Source organism: Cynoglossus semilaevis, chromosome 8 (genome assembly GCF_000523025.1).
Source record: "Cynoglossus semilaevis isolate Cse_v1.0 chromosome 8, Cse_v1.0, whole genome shotgun sequence".
NCBI lineage: Eukaryota > Metazoa > Chordata > Actinopteri > Pleuronectiformes > Cynoglossidae > Cynoglossus > Cynoglossus semilaevis.
In genome coordinates, this window is record NC_024314.1 from 4,037,215 (window position 1) to 4,063,135 (window position 25,921).

The 25,921-nt window shown below is 41.1% G+C and overlaps 1 protein-coding gene across 1 annotated transcript in view; it reads right to left on the minus strand.

Annotated features, from left to right (window-relative positions):
- Positions 1–462: 462 nt before the first annotated feature.
- Positions 463–25,921, minus strand: part of dock1 (dedicator of cytokinesis 1) — a 143,726-nt gene continuing 118,267 nt past the window's right edge. Inside the window, exons 39-52 of the mRNA XM_008314107.3 lie at positions 24,759–24,848; positions 24,465–24,569; positions 19,931–20,072; positions 19,333–19,414; positions 17,493–17,577; positions 16,468–16,554; positions 13,366–13,542; positions 12,555–12,638; positions 6,845–6,982; positions 5,675–5,817; positions 5,350–5,548; positions 3,680–3,860; positions 2,880–3,031; positions 463–1,208 (exon numbers count right to left, since the gene is read on the minus strand). Of these exons, the coding sequence (XP_008312329.1) occupies positions 1,113–1,208; positions 2,880–3,031; positions 3,680–3,860; positions 5,350–5,548; positions 5,675–5,817; positions 6,845–6,982; positions 12,555–12,638; positions 13,366–13,542; positions 16,468–16,554; positions 17,493–17,577; positions 19,333–19,414; positions 19,931–20,072; positions 24,465–24,569; positions 24,759–24,848 (1,761 nt within the window). The 3' untranslated portion in view covers positions 463–1,112. The remainder of the gene's footprint in view (positions 1,209–2,879; positions 3,032–3,679; positions 3,861–5,349; positions 5,549–5,674; positions 5,818–6,844; positions 6,983–12,554; positions 12,639–13,365; positions 13,543–16,467; positions 16,555–17,492; positions 17,578–19,332; positions 19,415–19,930; positions 20,073–24,464; positions 24,570–24,758; positions 24,849–25,921) is intronic.

Consider the following 25,921-nt stretch of genomic DNA (forward strand, 5'->3'; position numbering starts at 1 on the left):
ACGCACCCACGAGACGCCAATCCAGCGACTCAATTTTCCATTAGAAGTTTTCAACACAACCAGCTGCACGGGTGTGTTTTTCTACTGCAGTTCAGTGTCCTTAATGGTACTTCATTCTAGTAGGTCAATGATGTCAGCAGTTTGGACAGAGAATCGGCAAAGAATCAATCTGATGAGAGAATCTTTGAGGAATCGGATACCAAATCCTTAAGAGGAAAAAAATGACAATAAACAAAGCAATAAGAGAATCGGTAAGGAAGAGAACTGATGAGAGATCAAACAACAAGGAATCAACTGGATAATGGGATCAGAATCGATAAAGTTATATAAATTCCCATTCCTAGTTTTTCACTGCAGGCCATTTCCAACTCCAACACTTGTCACAAATGACTGAAAGGGAAAAACACAAGAATGGTTACTGCAGAGGAAATAAAGAAGCAAATCAATATTTACAAACACACATATATTTCATATAGTTTATTCAGAAGTGTGTCAGTAGTGGACTGGAAGGGAGTTGTAATAATGGAAGGTTACAGCAATTCAGGTCTAAACAACGGTACTGTGATGTGTGTTAGACGTCAACTCCACAAACTTAATGCGATCAAATCCATGTCCGTTTGGTCACAAACCCCAAAACCTACAGGCTGTGCTCTGTCTCTAATAGAACGTTAATAAAAAAACGGAATCATTATCAAGTCATTCATGGAAAACAAAAAGAATAAAATCGTATATACAAACCTCTGTACAAAGTGGGAGTATGAATAAGAAGTAAATAGAAAATGGGCCTTAAATGAGACGCAGGTCGTTGGTATAAAACTGCTGGTCGGAGTTCATCTAACCGAGCACAATCTCATGTCAAGTGTAGTGGTGGCTACATGTTCAGTGACTACTCATCTGTGTAACACACTCCCTGCTGCAGATTGCATTTGTCTTCAAGCTGGGGGTCCAAAGACAGAAGGAAGATGACAAAAGGGATGGGGCGGCGGTGAGGTATTCATCTTGTCAAGCTGGGATGGGGAGCGAGGAATGTGTGGGTAAAAGCAAACGCTGCTCAGGGTAGACTTTTGTTGTGTTGTCTGTGTGTTGTTTGGTCCTACTCTCAGCCGCTTTGTTCACTGTACAATTCCTGAATCGATGGATGCCTGCTTCCTCGTAGTTTTGGGAGGAGGTGGGGGAGGGGTCTTGCTGGGCAAAGGAGGCGGGAAATGCTGTAAGGAGACAAAATAGCAATGATGAGATGCACAACACACAAGAGACAATCTAATTTTTTTCACAAAAATTATACTGTTTATTATCAATTTTTTAACATATTCCAGGTATTATTGGCAGAAATTTGAACATGAAAACAATGCAGGCTTTATATCAGATAAAGCAAAAAAAAAAAAAAAAAAAGACTTTCCAGATATAAATCCTCTTCTCCTTTATATACCCAAATGCGTTTGTGTTTCCCAACCAATAATATATATAAAAATAAAATTAATTTACTAATAATTTACTTAGTGTGAAATCTGGCCCTGTTTTGTGGAACACAAAACTAATATACTTAGTAACAGAAATTGAAGAAACAAAACACACAAAGGTCTAATCTTCTACAGCTCTCACTCTCATTATTATTTATAGTTAGCTGCTGCTACTGCTAGCTAGGTGAAGAGTATTTAATCATTCTACTTGTCAGTCACATTGACAACTGTCTCACGGCACATTACAGTGATTGGGAATCACTGCTCCAATGTACATGTTAATGGACTGTGAGGAAGAAGCCAAAGTATTTATTGTTGAAGAGTGACAGCACTAACTGCTAATTTAATAAGCGCCCAGTGTAACTAACTGCCTGTGGCATTTCAGTCACTTAAAAGCTGAGACACATTTATTTTTCCAGAATTTCCGTGTCTCATGGCTGCTCTTGTTGCTGGGGCCGACAGTTGTCCTGGTAGCAGCTAAGTGGTGCTAGCTTATATAAGTCTCTGTAACATTTAATTTAAAAAAATGATTACAATTCTGCTAAAGAAGTATGTTGAGCTTTTAAATTTTCCTTAAGGTTATGATTGGCTGTCAGAAAGGTAATAACAAGAAGCACATCTAACTTATAAAACTATTAGAGCGCTACATAGGAAAGACAGTTCTAGACCCTGCTGGCTAGCAGTGACACTGCAGTCAAAAACAGCTATCCTTGCTTTCTTGGGTTCAGACTGTCCGTCATTGTGTCTTGTGTATTGGCTGCAGACCCTGAATTGAGACACAGCAGAAGAGCGATGCCAGACAGTGACATCAGCAGCGCCTCCATCAAGGACAGTAAATGAAGAGTGGCTGTCACTCAGGCTCGGAGCATCTGTTCTCACTACTCTGCTGTCAGTCTGCTGCCACACTGCGTGTGCCCAGGCTCGGTTTTACTACCTGTCCACGGACCGTGACAGTAGATAAATAAGATTAGTTAACAGAGTGGCGAGGAGAGAGGACGCCCAGAGTAGACGTCGCTGAGTATGGAGAGATGAGCCGCTTATTAACAGCAGGGGAGCTGCTGATGGATGTGAGGGCTAAAGCAATCATCCAATCAATCACGTCTGAGCGGTGGGCCCGGCTGCGGGGGACCAGTATAAATAACAGAGGGGTGGACAGCAGCATGCAGGACCGGGCTGATAACTAACTGATGCCTACACTGGTGTGTGACACAGATAACAAAAATAAGGCACACACATAAGACAAGCAAACACATGGACACGCTGGAACGTGAAAACAGGAACATTAGCACAGGTCACACAGGGATGGGGGACAGTGGAGGTGGTTAACCCAAATGTCAAACGCATGTGGTGGAACCTGCTTCTAATATACATGTGGTGCATCATTAAGGAGCTCCTCTCAGACCTAATTAAAACACCTACCCTCTGATGCGGAGGGTGCGGCGGAGGCGTCGTGGGACTCGTCAACTCTTGATTATCTAGCAGGTTGCCGTAATCAGCCGTGTTGCCTTTCAAGGGTAGAGGGGGAGGGGTCTCGCCCTTGTCGGAGCAGCCCATCCCATTCAGCTCCAGATCTGTGCAAGTACACGAGCTCAGATTTATCATCAAAACACATTAGTGTGGTTCAAACAGTGGGTCCTGATAAATCACTCGGCTCCCTCCCTGCTCAGCTCCCGGTTTTCAAGACTAATTGTATGTTTGGAGAGAAAACCAGGAAAAATGAGATTAGTTAAAATCGACTGATGAAATCAAGAGAGAAAAATGTCTGCACCTTAAGAACAGCATCGGTGAGGGGCGTCAGGGAGGGTCAATAACATCAGTTTACAGAGTAAAAAACAAGTCAGTACCACAAAAGACTACCGTATTTTCTAGACTATAAGTCGCTCTGGAATATAAGTCGCACCAATGCCCTCTAGCGGCTGTCAGTGTGAAAATAACAACCATGTAAATTTTCAGTGGGACGGGAGTAGCAGGTACTGGTACACAAGCATAGATTGCCCTCTAGTGGCCATCAGTGTGAAAATAACAAACGTGAAAATATATATTTTAATATATCAGTCACACTTGAGTATAAGCCGCAAACCTAGCCAAGGATGAAAAAACGTGTGACTTGTAGTCTGAAAAATGTGGTAGTTGATTAGCTGTTAGTGTTGCATCATGGGTAGTTTGACCAAAAATGGTTGAGAGTATGTGCCCTACAGGGATAAATAGCTGCTACTTACTGGACACTGCATGTAATGTGCTGAAAGAGAGTTTGCTCCTGGGCGTGATGGGTGGAGGTCCTGGTGAGGAGGTGGAGTTGGAGGAGGCAGAGGGAGGCCCAGGAGACACGGAGAGGCGTCGATCTCCTCCAATCTGGCTGAGAACTTGACTCTTTGGTCTCTGTGGTCTCAGGGGGCTGATCTGTGTAATAGTGTGTAAAGAGGAAGTAGGTATTAGCAGACGTATCAGGGCCATTACTGAGCACTTAAGGTGAGAGACCACTATTACAGAACGAGTCGATTAAAATGAGATCAACGCTGTCTAATGAAATATGACATCAATTAAAGACGCACTACCTTGTGTAGTATACTGCTTATTTACTATGACAGAGGCTCAGAACAAGGGAGTATTTAACATGTTTCCTAAAGGATTTGCTGGGAAAAGAAAGTCAGAGATATAATGATGTATTTAAACAATAATGTTCATGCAATGAAAAAGAACTATTTTCAAAATATCAATAACAAAGATAGTCTTTTTAATTTTGTCACAAACCAGAGATCAACGGAATATCTTTTTTCTTTTTCAAAAAGCCAGTTAACTTGCACATTTAAACTCCCAGAATGTTACTTAGACCTTTTGTTTCTTTCTTCACTCCAAACCTTTCTGAAGTATTTGAGGTATTTAAGGTATACTTAGTTTAACCGAACAGAACTAAGTGGATTGGCTCAATACTAAAAACCTTTCTGTGTTTTTTTTTTAAACAAGCTTTTTTGTTTCTATTTTGCCTCAGTAAAATAAACTAAAAAATATTAAAAATGTATGTATTTTAGTTGTATTCTGCACCACATACTACCCTCTCCAAAAACATTCCCCAGAACTGCTGGATTCACTCCTGAGACCACAGGGTGCTTCACCCTTGACCCCTGAGGCAGGGAGCTGGTATCATGAGCAAGACGGCTCCATCACTGTCAGGGGCCTCCTTTGGATCTCATCCCTGTGCTTATCTTAATGCAGTTAGCTAGGGAACATTACCACTGGGCATGCAGAAGAGGCCGATGCCTCCACTGTAATGGACATAGCGTGTGTTCGAGCACAAAGGCACAGTAGTGAGAGAACGAAGATACATAGACACGAGGGGAGCAGTTCAGGAGTGGAGCAGCTAAAAGAAGGAAAAGAAGTTCAACTGAGCTAAAAACGAACTGTGAGTCCACACCAGAGAATGAAAACAATATGAATTTCCAGAGACTGATGCTAAAGAGGTAAAAAACTGTGGGAAGGTCTATAATGGAATTAGCCAAATCCACATATTTGATCTTGTTCAGTTTTGCGAACAAACAAGGTTTAGTTACACAGAAGGAAAAAGAGACTCTGAAAGCTTGGGTGGAAAAAAGGGTTTTCTGTTTTTATCATCAGCTCTGTAATAACACAGAGAAGAAAGAACATCAGCACGCTGCCTGAGGGAGACTCCTGAGCTTCAAACACATTACAATCCACACACGCAGGCAAGCAGATTTATTATTTTTTGTTTCTGCCACTAACATCTTCCTCATTTTCCTCCGTTTGAACTCAGCAGATCCAAATACAAGTAACATAGTAGGACAAATTAGAGAGAAAGAGAACATTGAACTACAAAAGGGTTCAGAGAGGAAACATAAAAAGAACAAATTTACAGAGGGAGGAGCTGCCCTACCGTCTCAGAGAGGATGACAGCCTCGGTGGGCTGCATTTGGATTTCTGTCGCCTTCATCTCCTTGTCAAAGATCTCCTGATGCTTGCTGTTCCTCTTCTCCTTCTTCTTCTCTTTGCGCTCCCTCTCAGACTCGTCCCTGTCCAGCTTGTCCTGAGATTTGGTGTGCAGCTTCTTTGGCAGCAGAGGTTCCTGGGCGAAGCTGAGGATGAGACAAATTCACATTAGCCCCTCTAGCAACTGTCATTAGCCCAATGGCCTGGGACACAAGACAAGGTTGAAGTGTAGACATGAGGCCAGGAAGCCTGATGTAAATGTGTGTGTTCACCCGTCTGACGGCGGTCTGGATGGAGAGTTGTCGGAGGAAATGGAGGTGACGGAGGCCACAGACAGCGGCCTCTGAGAGGAGGGCATGGTGAATGAGCGAACCATGGAGAGTGGGCGGGGCCCCCGACGCTCATCAGCTGCAGGCTGTCACATCAAACAAACATACGACATCATTTTCCTGTCAAAAGCTGTGTTTTCGTGCCTAGAAAAATATTTTCTCAGTTCAATCCACAAAGATATATCTATATATCTTATTTCCTGTGTGTTAGTCTACTGTATTTTCCAGACTATAAGTCGCACTTTTTTTCATCTTTTGACTGGGTTTTTCTTACATGTTCGTTAATTTCACAATGACAGCCACTAGAGGGCACTGTGGGGCTTATAGTCCGTGTTTTTTATTGCTCACTTTTTTATTTCTTGCTCACACACTTTCTGTAGAAGTGACCCAGGGTCACGTTTGACTGTTAGTTATACCTGTATAATGATCATGTGACAAATAAAACTCCATATAATCCGTCAATATATCTGTGTCAAACCTGTGTTAAATATTTTTGTTAAAATGTTAAAATATTTTTCACTTTTTTTACTCCTGGATTACATTTTGAGTCAAAATCCAAGTTTAAAATGTGCCTCACAGGACAAGTGGACATAAATACATGGCAAAAGAGTGGATGATTGCAGTAACTAACATGCAGTAAACTGCCTTTAATTGAACAATTACATTAAAACAAAAAAACCCAAAGACAGAACACAACCCTAATCTGTTATTTGACCGGTTTAATGATAAATCTGCTGCATTGAAAGTGTCTTTCTGAAGAGTCAGTGGACATTCTCATTATTTCACTCTGAAAGCTGATGGATTTTTCCCTGTTTGAAAGGTCACTGTCCTCTCCATTTAATTTGACTGAAACAGCTCAGACAAGTGGAGGGGAAAGTTGGCCAAGCAAACAACAAAATCTGTAATGAAGGCTAGAGGTGGCTAACGGTTACCTGCAGCACTGCAGAGGATTTACTGCTCAGGTAAAAATGTAAGAAATCTCTAGCTCCTCTAAAATGTTTCAAATGTTCTCAGGTTTAATGTTGGCAATTCATGTAAAAGGAAAATAATCTCCACACTGCCCTCACCAACTGTGGCAAACAGAAAGGTCACAGCCAGATTAAACCAATTTACCAGGGTCTTTGCGCCGTACTGCTTCTCCACCTTCTCACGCAGCTGCTTGAAGCAGGCCTCCAAGCGGTCGTGGAAGGGCCTCAGTGCCTCCGTGACCTTTTCTCCGTGAATGCGAACACCTTCGGCGAGGTGCGGGATCTGGTGGAGCAAAACAGCAACGTAAGGAACCTTTTAGGCAGCAAATAAAGCTCGGGAGCCACGAGGGGCGAGTTAAGACGCTAGCTCTACTATTGTCAGTGGAATACGTCGGCACACACTGTATATCCAATTTAATGCACTTGACCTTGCATCCCCCTCGCCCCTCTGGGCTGTGCACACTCAGCACGGGCGATGAATGAGCATCACGTCAGGTGAATCCGTGTGCACGAGGACAGAATATCAGAGCGGCCTGAACCGGATTAAAGCAGATGTTCACACAGGAGGTTGTTGCCATGGTATCTCCCTGTCCTACCTGTACTTACATCTCATCACAGCACAGGTCTAACAAACACTGGGATGACACAGCTCGGACAGAAATCATGTAAAAGTATGTTGGTCTGTGTGATGGTAGTTTTTTTTACTGCCAACTGTGTGGTGAATACAGCTGCAATGCACCTTTTCAACTCACCGCTGCCTCACACACTGTAAAGCAGCCTGTGAATAATAACAGGGGCAGCCCATTTTTAACAGAGGCAGCTCAGAAACACACACAGAGAGAGAGAGAGAGAGAGAAGGAGAAAGAAAAGTGTGAAACTGCTGAAAGCCAGTAATTAGAAAACCCCAGTGCCACATTGGGCGTCAGCAGGCTTTGCTGACTAAACTGTCAAACGGAGGAAGCCTCGTCCCTCCAGGAAATAGGTGTTTTATTTTTTCTCTCCTTCCTGCTGGTTCACATCTCAGGTAGTGTGTATTATCTTTTAAACGTTGTGTTTGCTCATGATTGGCCAGTAAAATAAAAAGAACAAAGGCTGCAATGATGTGACGAGTCAGTGAGGCTGCACAGCAACAACATTTAACCAGAAACTCATCAGAGAAACCAGAATAATATAATTATATGTTTTGATCAACTCTGGATTGACCCACAGTGTGGCTCACGGTGACACATTTGCACAAACTTTCCTTTCGTTCGTGTTTGTAGGGCGGTTTTTCTTACTTTTAAAAAATGTATTTTTACCTCAGCTCTCGGCAAAAGAAACAGAGAAACCAAGTACAGAGCAGTGTGTGAAGTGTGTGACATATGTGGGCCGGTAAAGAGATGACTGTGTGTATCTGTGTGTGCGTGTGCGTGAACCTCTTATTTCAGTGTCTTCCGGCCTTTGTTCCTGTTCTCTGAGGACCAACAGCTCCTCCATCAACAGCGCCTTCACTCAGCAGCTACACACTAACTCACTTCTCTGACGCAACCTTTGGTAAGCATCTCCAGTGTTACATGTTTTTTTTTCCAGCAGCTTTGGTGCGAAAATCTTACAGTACATATAAAAGGAAAGTCCCTTTTATTCCACCACTGTCAACACAAACTGGTGAATAGACGTGCGTCAGCTTTCATACGACCGGTAAACTGAAGTGAGCACAGGAGGTGAGTGCTCTTTATATTGTTTTACTGTAATTAAAAACAGAATTAATATTATGTAATAGGTTTCTGTGTGTAGTAGGTGTGGTTCATCTTTTTTCGTGAATATTTCGAGGACGTTTTATCAGAAAGGAGAGACATTACCAACACTGCTGCACACAACAAGTGTGTGTAAAGCTGCAGACCCCATGCAAGGATCCCCTGGCATCAAGCATCTCCATCATCACCTCTGGAATCTCTCAGAGGAGACAGGAGAGGTGACGAGAGAGCTCGGGTGAGCAGAGGGAAAAAAAATACAGAAAGGAAAGAAAAATCAGTGACAGTGAAAGCTGAGGCGAGATCCAGGTCTCCCAGGATACCCACTTCTTTTTATAGACCTTATGATGATTGAGTGCGACAGAGTGGTGGCATGGCAACAGAAATCTGCTAGGTGGCTGCAGGGAGATAAGTTCATTGTGGGAGACACTTGGGCTCAAGGTTAAACACAGACGCACATTCAGTCTTCTAATTACTTTATATAACTTTTTTTCTTTTCTTAAAGTCTTAAAGACAAATAGAGTTCTGATTTGTTAAAGTTATGTTAGTTATGGAGAGGTTTTGGCTCGGTGTTCACAGCGAAAAGGATGTTTGAAAGCTACAGAACACTCTGTACTAAACAGTGTAGCCAGGGAAACATTACTGTTACCTTATTTTTTTTTAAAAAAGAAAGAAAAATAAATCAATGTGAAATACCGGGGTGCTTGCTGAGAAGGCGAATCAAGGACACGGTTCTTTTTAATCAATGGAAACAGCTTTAAAGGCTGAGCTCTGTGTGAAATACATACAGTGTATGAAGTGTCCAAACACAGTAAATTGAACTGGCACTGGCAGGGACATTTACTGCTCTCTGCACAGCACATCAGTGGCACGGCGCCATGGAGGCCTTCATTAACCATATCTCAGAATTACAAATAAAAGGTATGCTGTTTGAGTTTTTTTTGTTTTTGAACCTGAAGAAAAAGAAAGAGAGACCAATCATGTTTGATCAGAATTATTACAAGTCTGTGGGAATGAGAGGCAACAATGTCATGTACATATAAACCTAAAAAAAATGTGTGGTAGTTGTGAATAATACTTGTCCGTCTGTATGTTTTCACTTCTGTTAGTCACATTTCTATGGACAGTGTAGTATTTGCAGGGGTTGTTGTTGATGCTCTGCTGTACATGGTCATCACACAGCTGTCGTTACCGTGTAGCAGTCTCACAGATGTCAGGATGAGAGTGTAACACAGCAGCCAGAAGTTCATGAAACGTGAGCATCTGTTTTGTCTTTTTTTTTACTAATTATAGCCAGGGAAACATCAGAGAAAACTCCCACTCTGTGTTTGCAGAGGAGCTCTTAACAATAGCTAATTTCCTGATTTCCAGCTGCTCATTTCCTCCCTAATTACTTGATGAGGACAACGTGCGTTTCAGAATAACAGCTCAGACTGGCTCATTTCTCCCTGTTTAGTTTGGAGCCGTCTCATCTTCATTTGTCTCATTTAGACAGACTCAAGATGGCTGATAAGCAAGTGCTCTGGCTCAGGCGAGCAGACAGCTGAGAGTATTTCACATCAACAACTCCGCCTCACTCATCTCTTCACCGCCACTGTGTCCACTGTGGGCTCTGTACACACATTTCTGCCGTCTGCGTTGCATGCCTCTGTGATGATCGCACCAGAGCAGCTACAGTAAAAAGGGTTTTTGTTAATAGCCGAAACATACGCCACACATTTGAATGGTTTTTTATAGCAATGGGAGAGACAGTTTCCCAGAGAAGCAGGTCATTTCTGCAACACTGCTAGATCTGCTGTGTGCATTTGTGCTGCTGCTAATTAGCACTGGACTGTGGACTGTGGGTGGAGTGAGGATTTTACAAATGGTTTTGTAGCTCTGTGTTAGCGCGGCTTAAATCTCATTAAAATGCCCACATGACTCATGAGTCAACAAAAGTGTTTGAAACATGAGCTGTCATAAAAATGACATCCATTATGCAACACTTTTCCTCCGGGTTCAACATGAAAACGAACGGAAAGTTTTTAATTGAAGCATCTGCACACATGCTCCAAACTGTGTCAGACATAATGTATTTATGAGCAGCACCTCTCCTAGCACAGTGGAACACTGACACCTTCATCAGTATTTTTAGGCAGCTTGAGCACACGCTTTTTGTCAAATACTTCAGTCACTGCCTGCCTTGACACCACGCTAGTGGCTGACACGATGCAACCCCCCCCCAAAAAAAAAAAAATGATGTGGCAACTAATAGGGAAATAATACTTTAAAATAGCACCCATACAAACCGTCTTCCTCACAAGAAAGAGCAACAGAATGGCATGAAATCAAAAATGACACAAAACTTCAGTACAAAAGGCAAAAAGTAATATCACTGCAATGGGACAGGCTGCTTTATGAAGACAAATCCACACACAGAGGTGTTTCCCCACAGATGTGAAGAGCAAAGGCGGCCTAAATTTAAACTGCAGATAAAGGAATGAGTACTGCAAATGTCATCCATTCTTTCCCTGAAGGTTGTGACTTTATAACTATTAAAGTGACATTTTTGCTCTATTTTCCTCCTTAAAATATCAACTTGAAAGTCACTGCGATGGGTTACTGCCTTATAATAGAGACAATTCAGTTTCTCTAACAGACTATCTGAACAGAAACCTCCCCGTCCTCTGCACTGTGAACCATTAGGTTCCATTAAATCTGCTCCTTTTCTAATAGGGTCTATTAGGGTAACTACATACTACATACAGGCCGCAACACCGGGAACGTAAAGTTGATCTGTTCATGTCACATGGCCACTGACTAGAGGAGAACAGTGACGTCATGTGATCACGTTGATTAGACATCGTTGTCTCTTAATGATAGCAATTAAGCTATTTAGATTACATTATGTAAAACCTAAAAAGTAATATAATTTGTCATGACTAAAATGTTGTAAAAATAGATATTAAAGTGGTTAAAAGGCCAGTAATTGTCATGCATTTCATTGGCTGAATTAAATAACGCAAAGTGTCGGTATCAAAACAATTGCCAAAAAATCTGGTATCGCCCACCACTACATCGGTGTCAGAACTCTAACAATAGTTTATTATTATTATTATTATAAAACAACAATGTTTCTATGCACTATTCTTGCCAACCTTAACTCTGAGACTCAATGCACTGAAACCAAAATGACTTTTACTGTGTTGGCGTTTGCAAATGTAACATCACATTAAGAAAAACCTTCATTGTATAATTTAAAAGTGAGGGTTTTTTTTCTTAAAGAAAAAGTGAAAACACATGAAAAAAAAGTACTACAGTGCAGCATTCTTTAGTGTATTCATCCAGTATGAGTGACCAATGAGCCGGAGACATGCTGAGTTTCATAGTAAGCTGTGAAACAGCATGTGATGTGAGGTCTCCCAACAGTCTGTGTTTGTGTGCGGGAGTGTGTGTATATTTCCTGTCTGCTGTGTTCGCACTTCTTACAGGCTCAGGGATGGTGCAATGCTAGCAAAAAAACAAACAAACAAAAAACCATGAAACACTGGTGCTGATCTCTCTGTGGAGCAGGCCACCAAACTTCACAGACTGTTTGCTTCAGCACTCTCCACACATTTCAAAAACACTCTTTTTAATCAATTCCTTTTGTGTCATTTACAACTGTTCTTTTTTTTGTTTGTTTGTTTTTTGTAAGCAAACACATTTTTTTTTTTTAAATACATTCTTAACTGCTAGCGTTGTTTCTTCACATTAGTGGTGACGGCACTTTACACACGAGACTGAATGAGAATCATCAGGTACTATCTTTAAAATGGCTGGTTCAAATAACAGCTTAGAATTAATTTGTGTCAAAAACAAAAACCAAATTTTTGTCTAACATTATCATTTGAAGTTTATACTAGAATCAAGACACGGGGAAGAATAGACTGTTCGGTGGCCTGTATCACTGACTTAGAGTCTGAACCCAAATCATTACATTTATTGCAGCTGCCTAAGTGGCACCAGCTCTGATTGCTGCTCATTTTTATGACTGAATAAAAAAAAATAGGTTTGAACAAAGACTGATGTAGGAGACAGTTGATGCTTCACCATGATCACACACTTCACACAAAAACAGCTGACCATTCAGAGCTGCCCTCTCACCTGCCAGGCGATGAGGTCCTTCAGCTTCTCTATTTTCTCAGGGTCCTCCGGGTGTTCCTGCATGTACTTGTCGTTGAAAAAGGCCTGAGGAACAGATGAGATAAGTTGGGTTTTTTTTTTTTTTCAGGAGGCGAAGCGGCGGAAATGAGGGTGGGAGACGGAATGGGAAGAATCTGAAATTGTTTAGGATTCTGCTGGGCTGGTGGGATGATGAAAATTTAGTCAGGACATCTGCCTCACCTCCACCGCCTGAACTATTTCACTCAGATGAAGCAGTGACCTGAGGGCAAGGAATTGGAATCAGCAAGTCCTACTGCATTGATTCAACAGAACTACTGCCACAGAAAATGATGTGTGCTGGAAAACTAACAGGATTTTCACAACTATCAGAGAGAAATAGTTTTTTTTTCTCTCCAAGAAACTTTGTGTTTTACAATGAATTGAGCGAACACCGAAAAGTGAGAAATCACCTCCGTGGGATTGAATGTCTCTACCAACAAGTGGGACGCTACATCAATGTGGAAATAAAAGAGTAACTTTTACAGTTATTTAGTTATAGCACATGTGTATACTATAACTATGGTATATAGTTATAGTTGTATGTGCATACAGCATGTGTATACACACTATGGTATATAGTTATAGTTGTATGTGTATACACCTACAACTCTATATAGAAAAAGAAATCTTTGTCCCTCCTTTAGGAATGCTGATTGATCTTTGGTTATATATATATACACACATATATATACATATATACACACACATAATTAGAACAATTGAAAGCCATCATGAAGCCACAGCTAAGTACCTTCTCATAGTTGGTGAAGCCTCCCATAACAGCGGGGTCCACAATCCCATTCAGTAGCATGGAGAGGGGGTTGATGGGAAGGTTGGGGTCAGTGAGATGCCTCTGCACCATGCTGCTGATCTTCTCGTTGGTCAGCTGCATCGTTTCGATGGCATTTTCCAGTGGACTGATCTCCTCCTGTTCACCAGAGGAAGCCAAGGTGTCACCAGTTATTTTGAGACTCGGGAGTCATTTTACCTTCCTTTACCATCCTCCTCACAGATGACAAGACTGACGAAGAACAGCAATGTCATATGCTGCAATGTCACTATGTCATAGTGTGTGACTTTTATATATCCTTAAATATTTGGGCCAAATAAGGAGGTCAAACTGGTCTTCCTGAAATAACCGTCAGCCTCCCATCTTTAAAACAAACCTCCTGTATCAGAGCAGAGACATTTCACCTTCCGGTCCTGGCCACCCTCACAAGTGTATGTTTTTATGACAGGAGATAAAGTATTCATTCATTCTACAACACTGGTCTGATTCTTTGCCAAACTATGAAGGAATCCTTGCATTGTTTTTACTGACAACTAAAGACCGTCATTTCTCTGTCTGAGGAAGTTGTTCTTGTGCTGCCTGAGTCCTAAGACTGTTTCATCTTTCGTGCACTTTGAAATGTAATGAAAAACTCCTGCTCCACTGCTTGAAAGCCCTTCCTGTCTGAAATATTGGTTTAACAAATCTATTTTTCTCCCGTTGCATTGTGTAATATTTCTTTCTTCACCGTCTTATGTGTAAATTATCATTTAATTACATGGCATTAGAGGTAAGGATAAAGACAAGGGGCGCAGACCAACTGAGGACACAAGACAAAGATGTTTGCAGCTGCTGAACGACATTTCTGAAGTTTAGAATAGGATTAGCATTAGCGTTAGGATAAGGATTAGGATGGCTCATTTATTCTGGATGGTTTATGAATGAGGTACAAGTCCACGGAATGTATTGTTCAGTAAGAAATTCTAAGAAAAACATAAAGAAAAGCACGTGTGTGTGGGCATTTGTTTGAAAGAACAGAAACTAAAACTAATACCACTAATAATATGCACTTGTCTTCTCTTGTAGTGTCTTGGTTGAATGCTTTAATTAAACTCAGTGAGGCTGCAGGAGTCCAGGCTGTGGTGTTTTACCAAAGACAAGCATGACAGGAGCACAGCCCCTGTGCATCTTGGGTAAAAATACCCATACACCCTGCCTCTAAGTGTTTGCCACATTTGTCAACACTGCGTGTGAAACTGTCTTAATTCATCTCCGCCAGTAATCACAGTGTCTTTACTCACACCTACTGACTCTCTAAGTATAAAAGTGCATCGTTTATCTTCACCATCCAGGGGTGAGTTATTGGGAGACGGGCTTAGAAACTTTTAACTAAACACATAAATCATGAAGCGTAGAGAGGTAATGAATCATTTTTTCTTCACCAACCATACATGAGCCCACATGTGTCAAATAAAGATGGATAGCGCACTGTCATGGGGAATTACAATTCCCAGGTCAACAAAATATGATTGGCAATTCTGAGGGAAGATAAATAAAGTATTCAGCCAAATGGACCTGTCATGAATTCAGCTAAACCCCTGTTCCACCGATCTCATTACCATGGAGATAAATAAAAGCTCTTTAAATCCTGTTGCTATGAATTCCAAAGAATCATAAGTGGGCAGCCGAGTAAATGTCAGATGCAAACGCAAGGCGAATAAAAAAATAAAATAAATAAATGCATAAAAAATGAGAGGTTTGTGCCATGGAGACAAATCTCCAATCTGTGCCCCGGTACGGCTCCGGCTAGCTTGATGAAAAGCACTGTCAGATATGAAGCCTCAGCGTGCTGAATCTCAGTCCAGTCATTAAGCTTTAAATAGAGAGTCCAACCCCAGGGACCTGGCCCCTCTCTGGCTCATCTGGAGGGCAAGCTGTCCCTGACAGCATGTTCCAGCGCAGTCTGAAGGGTTCTGCTCTGAATTAGTGCGGCGTTGGAGGAAAAACACTTCAAAAGCACGGAACCAGGAGTTAGGAGAGGGATCAAGTGTTTGTGGGGAAAGTCGTCGCAGCTGTAGCTGTGACAAAAGCCCGTTGTGGGAAGGTAAACAGCAGAGCTGCCCGCTGTGTGGGTGTCATGCGATGATGTTTGACAGCTAGAGATGCAGAGGGAGCAGAGGGTAGTAAACAGCCTGGATAAAGATACCCTCACAGGCCAGGGAGTTCTGGAAAAACCAAGACAACAAATAACCACTCCAAGTGTAGCACAGCTTCCCTTGCAGTAAATTATTATTATTATTATTATTTTAAAGTTCTCCACCTGCTGCTACATTAAAGCAGATTAACACTTTTAACAGGGTTTACTGTGGACTTTCTGTTACAGGAACAATATTCTAAATGATGGTAATTTTAAATAAATGCAGGACGAGACCTGGTGCCACAGACATCCTGCATAATCCTGCAAAGAGTTCTCGACGCTATAATATATGTAAATAGCGTTTGTTATTTTCATGAATACATTTATTTCATGAAATCTTAGAATTTTTCGACTTCACTTTACATTTATGGCATTTAATTTTTGTCACAAATTGCTGGGGTTTTTTCCCTCTATAACAGTAAATTATAGGTGACCTCTATAGGTGACCTCTATAAGTGACCCAAGCTTGAAGCAGCGACAACTGTTGCCATAAAGAACAGCCCTAAACCAAGATGTTTCAATGCTAAGTGCTAAAGTGAAGGCTAAAATCATTAGCCAGCCATTCACTTAACAGCAGGTTCTCTGTGGATCAATACAGATAATTATATTCTCTTTCTGCAGTTACCCACCACACTCCTGCTAGTTTTTTTTTTGCCCTGTGCAGCCACTTCTCAGAAATGAAGCTCCAAGGAACACCTGGAGAATCAATGTGAGAGAACGTGCCCTGTCCTTAGACCGCAGAGTGGCACGTCTGCGTCCACGTGGCTGTCTGTGCTGCTTAAGCAGACAAATCATATTGATTGCCTCTGAGCAAGGCTGTAGATCCTCCTCCTCTGATGTGGAGGCCTCTCTGGCACACAGGACGCTTTTTTTTTTTATCAACTTACCGTGGAGACTGACTTGACTTCAAACCAGCGCAGGATGCCAGGTAGTTTGTATGCTGTAGAGTAGGTGGTCCTCTCAATCCACATATTCTGAAGAGAAAATGAAAAAGACACAAAATATAAAGTTTGGGTCAAGAAGCGCCGTCAAAAAGGAGACCAGTAAAATACAGGCTGTTGAAGAAGAAGGGAATTCACCTAGAAAATGTAACCTTTTCCCACAACATGGCTGAGTGCATCAATCATTTTGATTTTGCTCCAGTAGCTATTACAGCAGTTTTTATAATATCTGATATGAGGAATCCTGTTGTATCTATTTGTTTTACTGCCAAATTAAATGGAGAAATCATGCCACAGATTCACCTGGATATTTACATCTTACAAAACAAACTTTTTCCAGTGCACTACACATCCTAACTCCTGAGTTTTCATCAACCGACTTCACCGCGTCAGTCACTTTATTATAGTCGGAGGCTTTTTGCTGACAAACACATCTTGCCTCTGAAATAAAGAGTCGACAAAAAAGGGGAACCTGTGATGAGAAATGAAGGACGGTTCTGCTGCGGCGTTGATTTTCTCTGCAGGAAACGAGGGGAGGACTAAAACTAAAACTCAAATAATATTCCAGTGACATGCTATAATAAACTTCTCCATGGGAGGAGAATTTCTAGACAAACAGAGAGAAACTTGATCAAAATATGTATGAATAAAAGATTCCCTTTCAGAGTGTCTCTGTTTGATGTAGTCCCACAGAAGTTCTGATCATTATTCAGCTCATTTTCACAGTGCTGTGAGTGAATGAGGAACCCAGAACATTTGTCAGGGGATGCCGTGGAAAAATATCCAACCTGTTTGTAAGTGGGACAACACAAATAAGTTATACTTTTCATTGAAGTGCTCTGGTATTTTCCTTCACTGGTGGCCTCCTGTCTAACAGATTTGATTTTTTTTTCCAGTTTAAAGCTTAAAATGAATAAGGACAGGCTACACTAATGTGGTAAAAGAAAGAAAAAAAAAATAAAAGCAATTACCGCAAACTCATTGTCGGGATCCTTTTCTCCCTTCCTCACTGGCCGAGAATACTGGAATTTATGGACTTCATTTACTGTGTAGAAGCTGTGGAGGGAGAAAATCAGCACCTGAGTAAATTAAAACCGTTATGGCCAATCTACAGCTTGATTCAAAGGTTGATTGCTTTGCTCCGGGTCAAACATAGGACAGGCCACATCGCTGACGAGCTCCTCTAGTAACGCTGCTACTTAGCAGAGTAGCTCTCACTTGCTGTCGGAGGCACGGCCTCATCTACATGGTATATATATAAAAATATATATAAATAAATATATATATATATAATATATACATATATAACATATATATATATACAGAGATGGTGCAGCATATGTAACAAGATTAGCTAGGATGAACTTTGCTTAAAAAGAGAAGGTTAATAGACTTTTGACACAGGGGAAATGAAGGCACTACAGCGCAGCTGCGGGGTAAGCTGTCTGAAGCCTACATATGCTTTGCGAACACCGAAACATCACCTGCTCTACTTCCATCCCGCCGACTTCTTCCCTCGCTCCTAGAAACCTACATCTACGTCTTTTGAGGAAAACCAGAACGCATCAATTAGTCCTTAAGAGTCCAATTCTCCAAAAACAATGGCATGTTCTTCAAAGAGCATGAAATGAATTCATCAACAATCATAATGAATTAAATATGAAATTATGCTTGTTTTTATTGTTTTTTTTTTAGCCTGGGCAGATGGGCTGCAACATACTGCAGAGTATGGTTCAATTCAACTCTCGCACTTTTGCTACTATTAAATAAACATCAGATGTTAAAGTTTTTTGTTTTTTTTTAAGAAACGGCAAAAATGCCTGTTTCAGGCATTTACCATTTACCAGCTTCATAGGTTCAAAATTAACACACAGATCTTTAATTATCTGCAGCAATTAGCATTATTATGTCATTAGCTGGCACGATGCAGAGACGATGGTCTGGTCAGAGCAAGGTCAGAGGAAGGCGCGCTCTGTCTGCCGTCGTGACCCATCGGCTCAAACAGCTCAGTCTCATTGCTATGCACTGCTGATATCTGGCAGTGAGCGAGAGAGCGAATGGAAATGAACAGTGAGATTTAGATGGAGAAACAGAGGAAAAACACAGGAAACTGAACTGGCAGAGGAAGGCAGCGTGTCAGAATGTTGACTCAGAGCAATCCTCCATCAATCTCTGAACCTGGTCGTCTAATCCAGGATATTACCAGTTGGATATTCTAGTCAGAAATAGCAAACAAGCCGACAGGCGGCTGAGGAGGCCACAGCCGAGGGCTGTGAGTGATGCTGCAGGTCTGCGATAAGATCTGTGCCCAGGTATATTTGCCAAAAGGTTTTTCCAAGTAAATGTCTGGGATTAATTATGTCCAGTGATGCACTGGATGGTGTTTCAGAGTGAATTTGCACAGCTGACTGATCCAGAGCATGGCTGCTGTACAGATTGGGCAAATAAGGTGCAGGCACCGGCTGTTCGCCACGGACCCGGTGCACGACACGTAGGTATTAATGATGTCAGAAAAACAATGTTGTACTTGGCACAGCGGCTAACAACAGACCGCGGGAATGAGAAAAGGTCAAGCGTTGTTTGTTTTGCACACACGTTCATTTGCATTGAGGTTTTTAACAACGGTGACTCAGTGGCCCTGAACGCACCACGCTGTAGAAAATGTAGCGTAATATTAGCATGTAGTCACGTAGCGAGTAGAGAAGTAAATAAGGCTGTGAAACGTACTCTACTCCATGCTGTGCAGGTTGGAAAGAACACATTTTTCTAATGTAAATAAACAAATATGTTTGTGGAGGATATGCTGCTCACCTCAGTATTTGTTCAGACACAGGCTTGTTGTGGAACTTGGCAGGCAGGTCTAGGATGGGTTTGACTGTGAAACACTGAATGTCTTCAGCACAAGAATCAAGGATAAACTTTACTGCAGTACTTTTTATGACCATGACAGTTGACTAATGTGGCCGTGTTTATGTTGATGTTAAGTCCCATGGCTCTCTATATGACTTATCTAATTTCAACCGACCTACTACAAGTCATTACACAAATGTAAGACACTGTCATTTACAGTAAATTGAAAACAGAACAAATCAGTGCAATTTCCCCGACTGTGGCACCAGTGACAGTTCTGCATCCTCAATGGGGACACGCCCCATATTTTAGGAACCATTATCATTAATCAAACTGGAAAAAAATCTTGCTCGTATTTTTCAGATAAACTATTTCCTGCCACACGTGGTAATATTTTCTGTAACATTATTGTCCAATTAGAATTGTGATGCCACTTACAGCTGTATTTGTGCATTTTGTACTTAAATGTTTAAATACTGAAAGGTATACCTTACTTACATCTTTGAGCCCAACAGAAGAAGAAAACCATAACAAAAGTGGTGTTTACTTGAAAGGATACACTGTCCGGATGAAGACTTGGTGTCCTCGCTCGGCGGAGTGGTCGTCTTCATCTTCTCTGCGTTGGGGAACTGCGTGAGGAGACGGGCTTCGAAATCCTCCCTGCGCTCGTACTCCTTTCCACGGTAGATGAACATTTTGTTCTGAAGAATGACAAAGGTAAACAGAGAGACGTCAGCTCTCTGTGGACACAGAGACAGGCACCAAGGGTGGAAGCTGTTGCAAATTAGAACAAATTATTTGGACATAAGGAACAGTCGCCTTGCTGACAGAGTACGGTGTCATTTCATAGACCATTTCACCAGAACATTAGCTCCAGTAACTAAAACCTACTTAGTGAAGGTAATGGAATATACAATAATCGGCCCTGTGTCCAGGCTGGGGGTTAAAACACACTCTCCTGATCTTTTTACTTTTATCATTTTATTATTTTGTTTTTCAAATATCATTACTGGGAGAGTGCTGGCAATTTACTTATGAATGTCATATTGGTTGGCTTTTTTGGGGGGTCACATTACATTACATTGGTTTGTGCTATCCTTTAGTTACTAGCATTTGTTTTAAGGCTAAATTAAGCAATTCTTTGTTATTGATTTTGATCACTAGTTTTCTGATCTTAATTCTGGTTGTGCTCTGTTTTACTTTTTGAAGTGTTTCTGGACTGACACCTTAGGGGCTGGACACTCAAATAATAATAATAATATGAAATATAAATAAATATTATCATTATTATTTGATGTTTATTTTAGAATCCACTTGAGGCCGAAGTAGAGGGTTTGGCGGGCCACATTTGGCCCTCGGACCACTGCTATAATTTATATTAGTAAAATAGTAATAGTTAAATGTTAGCCAAAAATATTATTAAAAATTCACCAACTTCCCTTAAAAAGACGTGTGCTGCTAAAAGCTGAGAATCAGAAACGCTACCAATTATAAGTCACTGTGATGGAATGGTGGCGGTGAAGGAGAGACCATCCTTCCACCTCAGCAGCTGGATTGAAGTCTTACTATAAATTACCAGCTTCATTCATTAGCATAACAGGGACATTACATAACTTGAAAGTCAGGATCTTATCATGGCATGATAGCGTCGTTTCTTTTTTTTTCTTTTTCAATTTCCTCCCTTCTTTCACAGACATTACACAATGGCTCCCGCACAAACGCAGCTTTATCCCTCACACACAGCACACATCTTGATTCCTCAATTAATTAAAGGAACTGCAGCCTTGAAATATGCCTGAGGACATTTTACATTATTTCTTCACAGATAAGTCGACAGTAGAGTCTTTTCAACCGAACCAGCTTCTTGTAAGTTTGTCTAATAAAACACAATTTTCAGCTTTTATGGAAAACTGTGAGATTCCATTTTTAGTTAATTTATTTAGAGCTTTCAGGACTGGAAGTGAATTCCTACTTTTGCGATATGCATTCCCGTCATGTATACACCCATACCCTCTGTCAGTAATTCTCGTTTTCTAAAGTCTGCAGAAGCTGGCTGTTATTGGGAAATTACTAATGAGCAATTCACACTAAAATGCTAATGTCTATTCTCAATTGTTGGCCTCCAAGGCAATTCCATATATTTAAAAAGAAGCAAACACAATGGCAGGAGGAGCAACAGCTAGAGTATCATCAAGTCAACGGAAACAGAGAAAATGCACTATTACAAAACAATAAACCTCCAGAATGGCTACCAGGGAAAAGGACTATCGAAAACAAACGGATGTTTCCTCTCAATCTGATGAGATCCAACTCATGGCAAAGATTGAAAAGATCTCGTCTTACACTGAACTGAAAGTAAATTATGTGAGAAGAGTGGTCCTATAAATGTATGAGCCTGAGAGTGTGCTCAAGGATCTATCTGAGGAACACAGCCAGTGATAGAACATGACAGCTCATATCCCCGGCATCTCTGCACGCGGCGTGTTCACCTACCTATTTCAAACTAACTTTCGCACAGCCTCAGCTGTTTTTCAAGCTGAACCCCTCGCCGAAAACTCGATTCAGCGATTAAGCAAAGTTTGCAGGTGATGTGAAAAGATGGTGAGGGGGGAAAAAAACGCAGAGACTGGAGGAAACAATGGGACTATGTCTATGAAAGGCAGCCTAACTCTATCATATCTAAAAACTCAAATATAGAAGACGTAACAGAGCATACAGATACAGGAAGAGCTCAAAGGTATGCTTCAAAGATTTCAATGCTGAAAAACAGATTTGTTATTTGCCTCTCTTTACGATGGCTGAGTTAAGACCAAACAAAAAACATAAAAGCCTCTCCTCCAACCTAATTCACCAGAGATGGAGTAAAAACATAAACATGTCCATGAAGGACATGATTCTTTGAGAGTGCAGATCTACTGTCTTACACCATTACACACTAATAAATCATAAGCAGCTAAGACCATCCACACTCTGCATTCAATCAATTTGTAAGGGGGTTGAACACAAAATAACTTTATCTGATAATTGATTTCTCACATAATTGACTTTTTCCCGAGGACACTGCCACGCCACGGCAACTCAGGCGAGATGGGCTGGGAATAAATACCCTCTGCACTGAATTAATCTCAGTTAGTAACTCATATACGAATGCTTCCACGTGGATTTACCCGAATCATTCAACATAATTATGAAATCTATCAAAGCAGTCCAGGAACAAGGAATTGGAGGAGACGTGATAAGGAGTGACTGGATTTATATTCCGTACGTTGGATTCACTCAGCGACACTTAACGAGATTTAGGATGTAGTTGATGGAGATTGAGGAGGAGAAACATGGAGATGATGTCAGGCAGTACAGCAATTTGTAAATGTAGCAGACGGTAATCTACGATCTGAAAATCTTAATAAAAAAAAAGAGAGAGGGAGAAAGCGAGAGGGAGGGAGAGAGAGAGAGAGAGAAGGGAATAGAAATAAAACCTAGAGGAAATAAAAATAAATAACATATACTATATATAATGTATACACACACATATATATATATATGTGTGTGTGTATTTAGGACAAGCAAAGAACCTTGATCTCCTCCTCTTCTAGATGCAGTAGCGTGATGGAGTCGTATCAAATTTTGATAAAAGAAAACCTCACCCGCAACCATAACGTGAACAACTTTCGCTATCTGGCGAACAAGTGATCACAAAGCCCAGCACAACGGCATCAGCGTTAGGACTAAATCTGATACGCGATGGAACAAAAAGCCCTTCAGAGCAGCAGCAGTGGAGGCAGAACAAGTGCCAGCGAGGAGCGGAGATATCAACTGTCGACTAAACACGTCTTTAATGTCTGATAAGCTGAGATCAGATCGGCACAACGGTGGGGACGGAGAGGAATGTAAAAACCAAACAACAGACGGTCGGTTGTGGTTTCTTCTGTTCATGTGTTGATCCCTGCAGCCGTTGTATGAAGGTCGTGGTACTAAAAAAAAATGAAGATACTTTTTGCTACATATAACGTAATACAAACTAGAGAAAAGGAATCACTGATGGTTAGAAAGCCAATGAATCCTATAGAAATTGGTTTTAATGTCCAAACATAAACTTAAATTTCAAAACCTTCAGTATTTCAAAACCTTCAGTGAAAATATATATATATATATATATATATATATATATATATATATATATATATATATATAAATTAATATATGTTATAAGCCCCTTAAAAAACGGCCAAGAGCTACTTAATGACCCTTTTCATGTAACCACGAAATCTGACTCTGTTGGTCATGGCTTTTGTAAAACAGTTGATTCAATTATAATCTATTATAAAAATAAAAAGGAAGATGTGGTTGGAAAAAAAGTCATATTCAGCGTCCTTTGCCGTCGCTGGTGGATGGTTTTTTTACACTGGTGTAAAATGGACTACGCTGTAACGCTGACGTCTGTGGACAAATAATGACAGTCATTTTACCAATCATTCCTACCTCTGCGCCCGGGCGCAACATAAACATAAACATAAACAAGGCTAATCTTGGTGGTTTCAGGACTATAAACATCAGCCACCGTTGATATCACACTGCGGCGGCGGCTCACTCTCAGTGCATGGAGAAAAGAGTTCAATAAAGTTCACCTAATTGAATTAATGGTCATGTGTTGAGCCTCCGGAATAAATGGAAAATACTGGCTTAACTTTGGGGATCATTCCAGCAGCTGCTATTCTGTGTCAAGTCCTGTCATCGGGAACGTTGGAAGGAAATGTTAGGATTATCCAGCTGAGCTGTACACAAAGTAACTTCCCTACAGCGGGAGTTTTATACAGACAGATATGTGGTGGGAAAGAGGGTTTAAGGAGCTGGGAGAATTAGACCATGAATGACAGATGAAGACAAGACGGTGAGAGAAAGGCTTTGAAATCACAACTTTCTGTTTGCACAAACGACATTTATAAAATGCACGCGGTGTGTACGGACGCTGGAGGCTGCGCGAGTGAACACATTGATTTTCACTTCTGACAAGTGGCTCACTCTTGCTGCGCTTTCAGCCACGTGTGTGGGCTGCCGGGAGTCGTCGGGGGATACACAGTGCTGTGTGTACTCACTCGTAGGAAGGAGGGGAAGCCCATGCCGTAATAGCCCACGGCGAAGTAGTCTGGTTTGGGCCGGATGACCTTCACGATGTTCTCATAAAACTGGGCCTGCTTCCTCTGTCAGGGATACAAGCACAGGCAGTAAGAGTAGTTCATTTACACCTGAATACTGTTTGATAAAAAAGATACAGTTAAACTGCTGACACTGATAATGGCTATGAGAGAGAGAATCTGACCTGGGTTAAGTTATTACAGCTGGAAATATCTCTGTTTACAACAGGCAATGAGTTAGAAAAGGTTCCTCACCAAGGATGCACTCAGCTGCTCAAAGTCAAACATCTCATTCTCGTACTGCTCAGCCAGTTCCTTTCCCAAAATAATGGCTTCCTCCCACATCTATCAGGCACAGAAACAGACAGGCGATAAAGGTATCAAATGTCAAGACACAGAGAAAAGGCTTTTCCTTGACGTTGGTTCAAATCCAGCCACAGCCACAGCTCCCTGTAGCTCCTGCTCTGCTTAAATTCAGGACATGATTTTTCAATGAAAGTCTGCATGAAAAACATGCACCTGGAATATCAATGACTGTTTTGGATAAAGGTCAACTTGAATTGCTATGGTGGTTAAAGTGGATCGCTGACCTAATAGAGTTCTTTTTTACTTTTTAAAACAGTGTTTGTAGATGGAGTCTACATTTCTACGTGGATCAGGCTGCTACCAGTGAGTGTGGAGGAGGCAACACCTTCTGGGACTGTTTTCTGGATGACTCTTTTAGAAACACTCCTCTCTGGGGTGTTGACGTTCCCTCGCAGAAACTGAAAACTTTCTGATCTCCCTGGTTTGTGTGTTAGTTTATCTGAGTCCCCCTCAGTTTGGTGTCTCCTCGCCACATCCTGCTGAGTGACGGTTGGCTCCAGAATCAAGGCTGGGGGTTGCACTGCAACTCTGATGCCACATCTAAAGCCTCGGGACATCATCTGTGAGAAGCTCTGGCTGCAAGAGTGCAAATCCATTCCAAGCTCTGTTTACAGACTGAGTTTTTTTTTCACCCCTCTGGAATAAAACATGAGGAATAAACAAGCCGAAGGAGAATATACATGAGCACTTCTCAGTACTACGGATGGCTTTGGACTGAAACGTCAGCTGTCAAAAAGAAAATAACAAAACAAAAAAAAAAAAAAAGAAAAAGAAAAATCACACAGTCTTTAAGGCACAATAAAGTTGGTTTTCTATATGTAGGCTCCACCCATGAGAGAATGAATTAAATAGATAATTACTTCAAATCCCTGGAGGAAACATTAAACTTCAGGTCAGCTTAGTTTTTTTTGTTTTGTTTCAAAATAAAAGCATTTGTCCCAGAATTCAAGCAGATTTGACATTATTTAAAAAAGCACCTTATGATAAGAAGTATGATGATTATATATATATATATATATATATATATATATATATATATATATATATATATA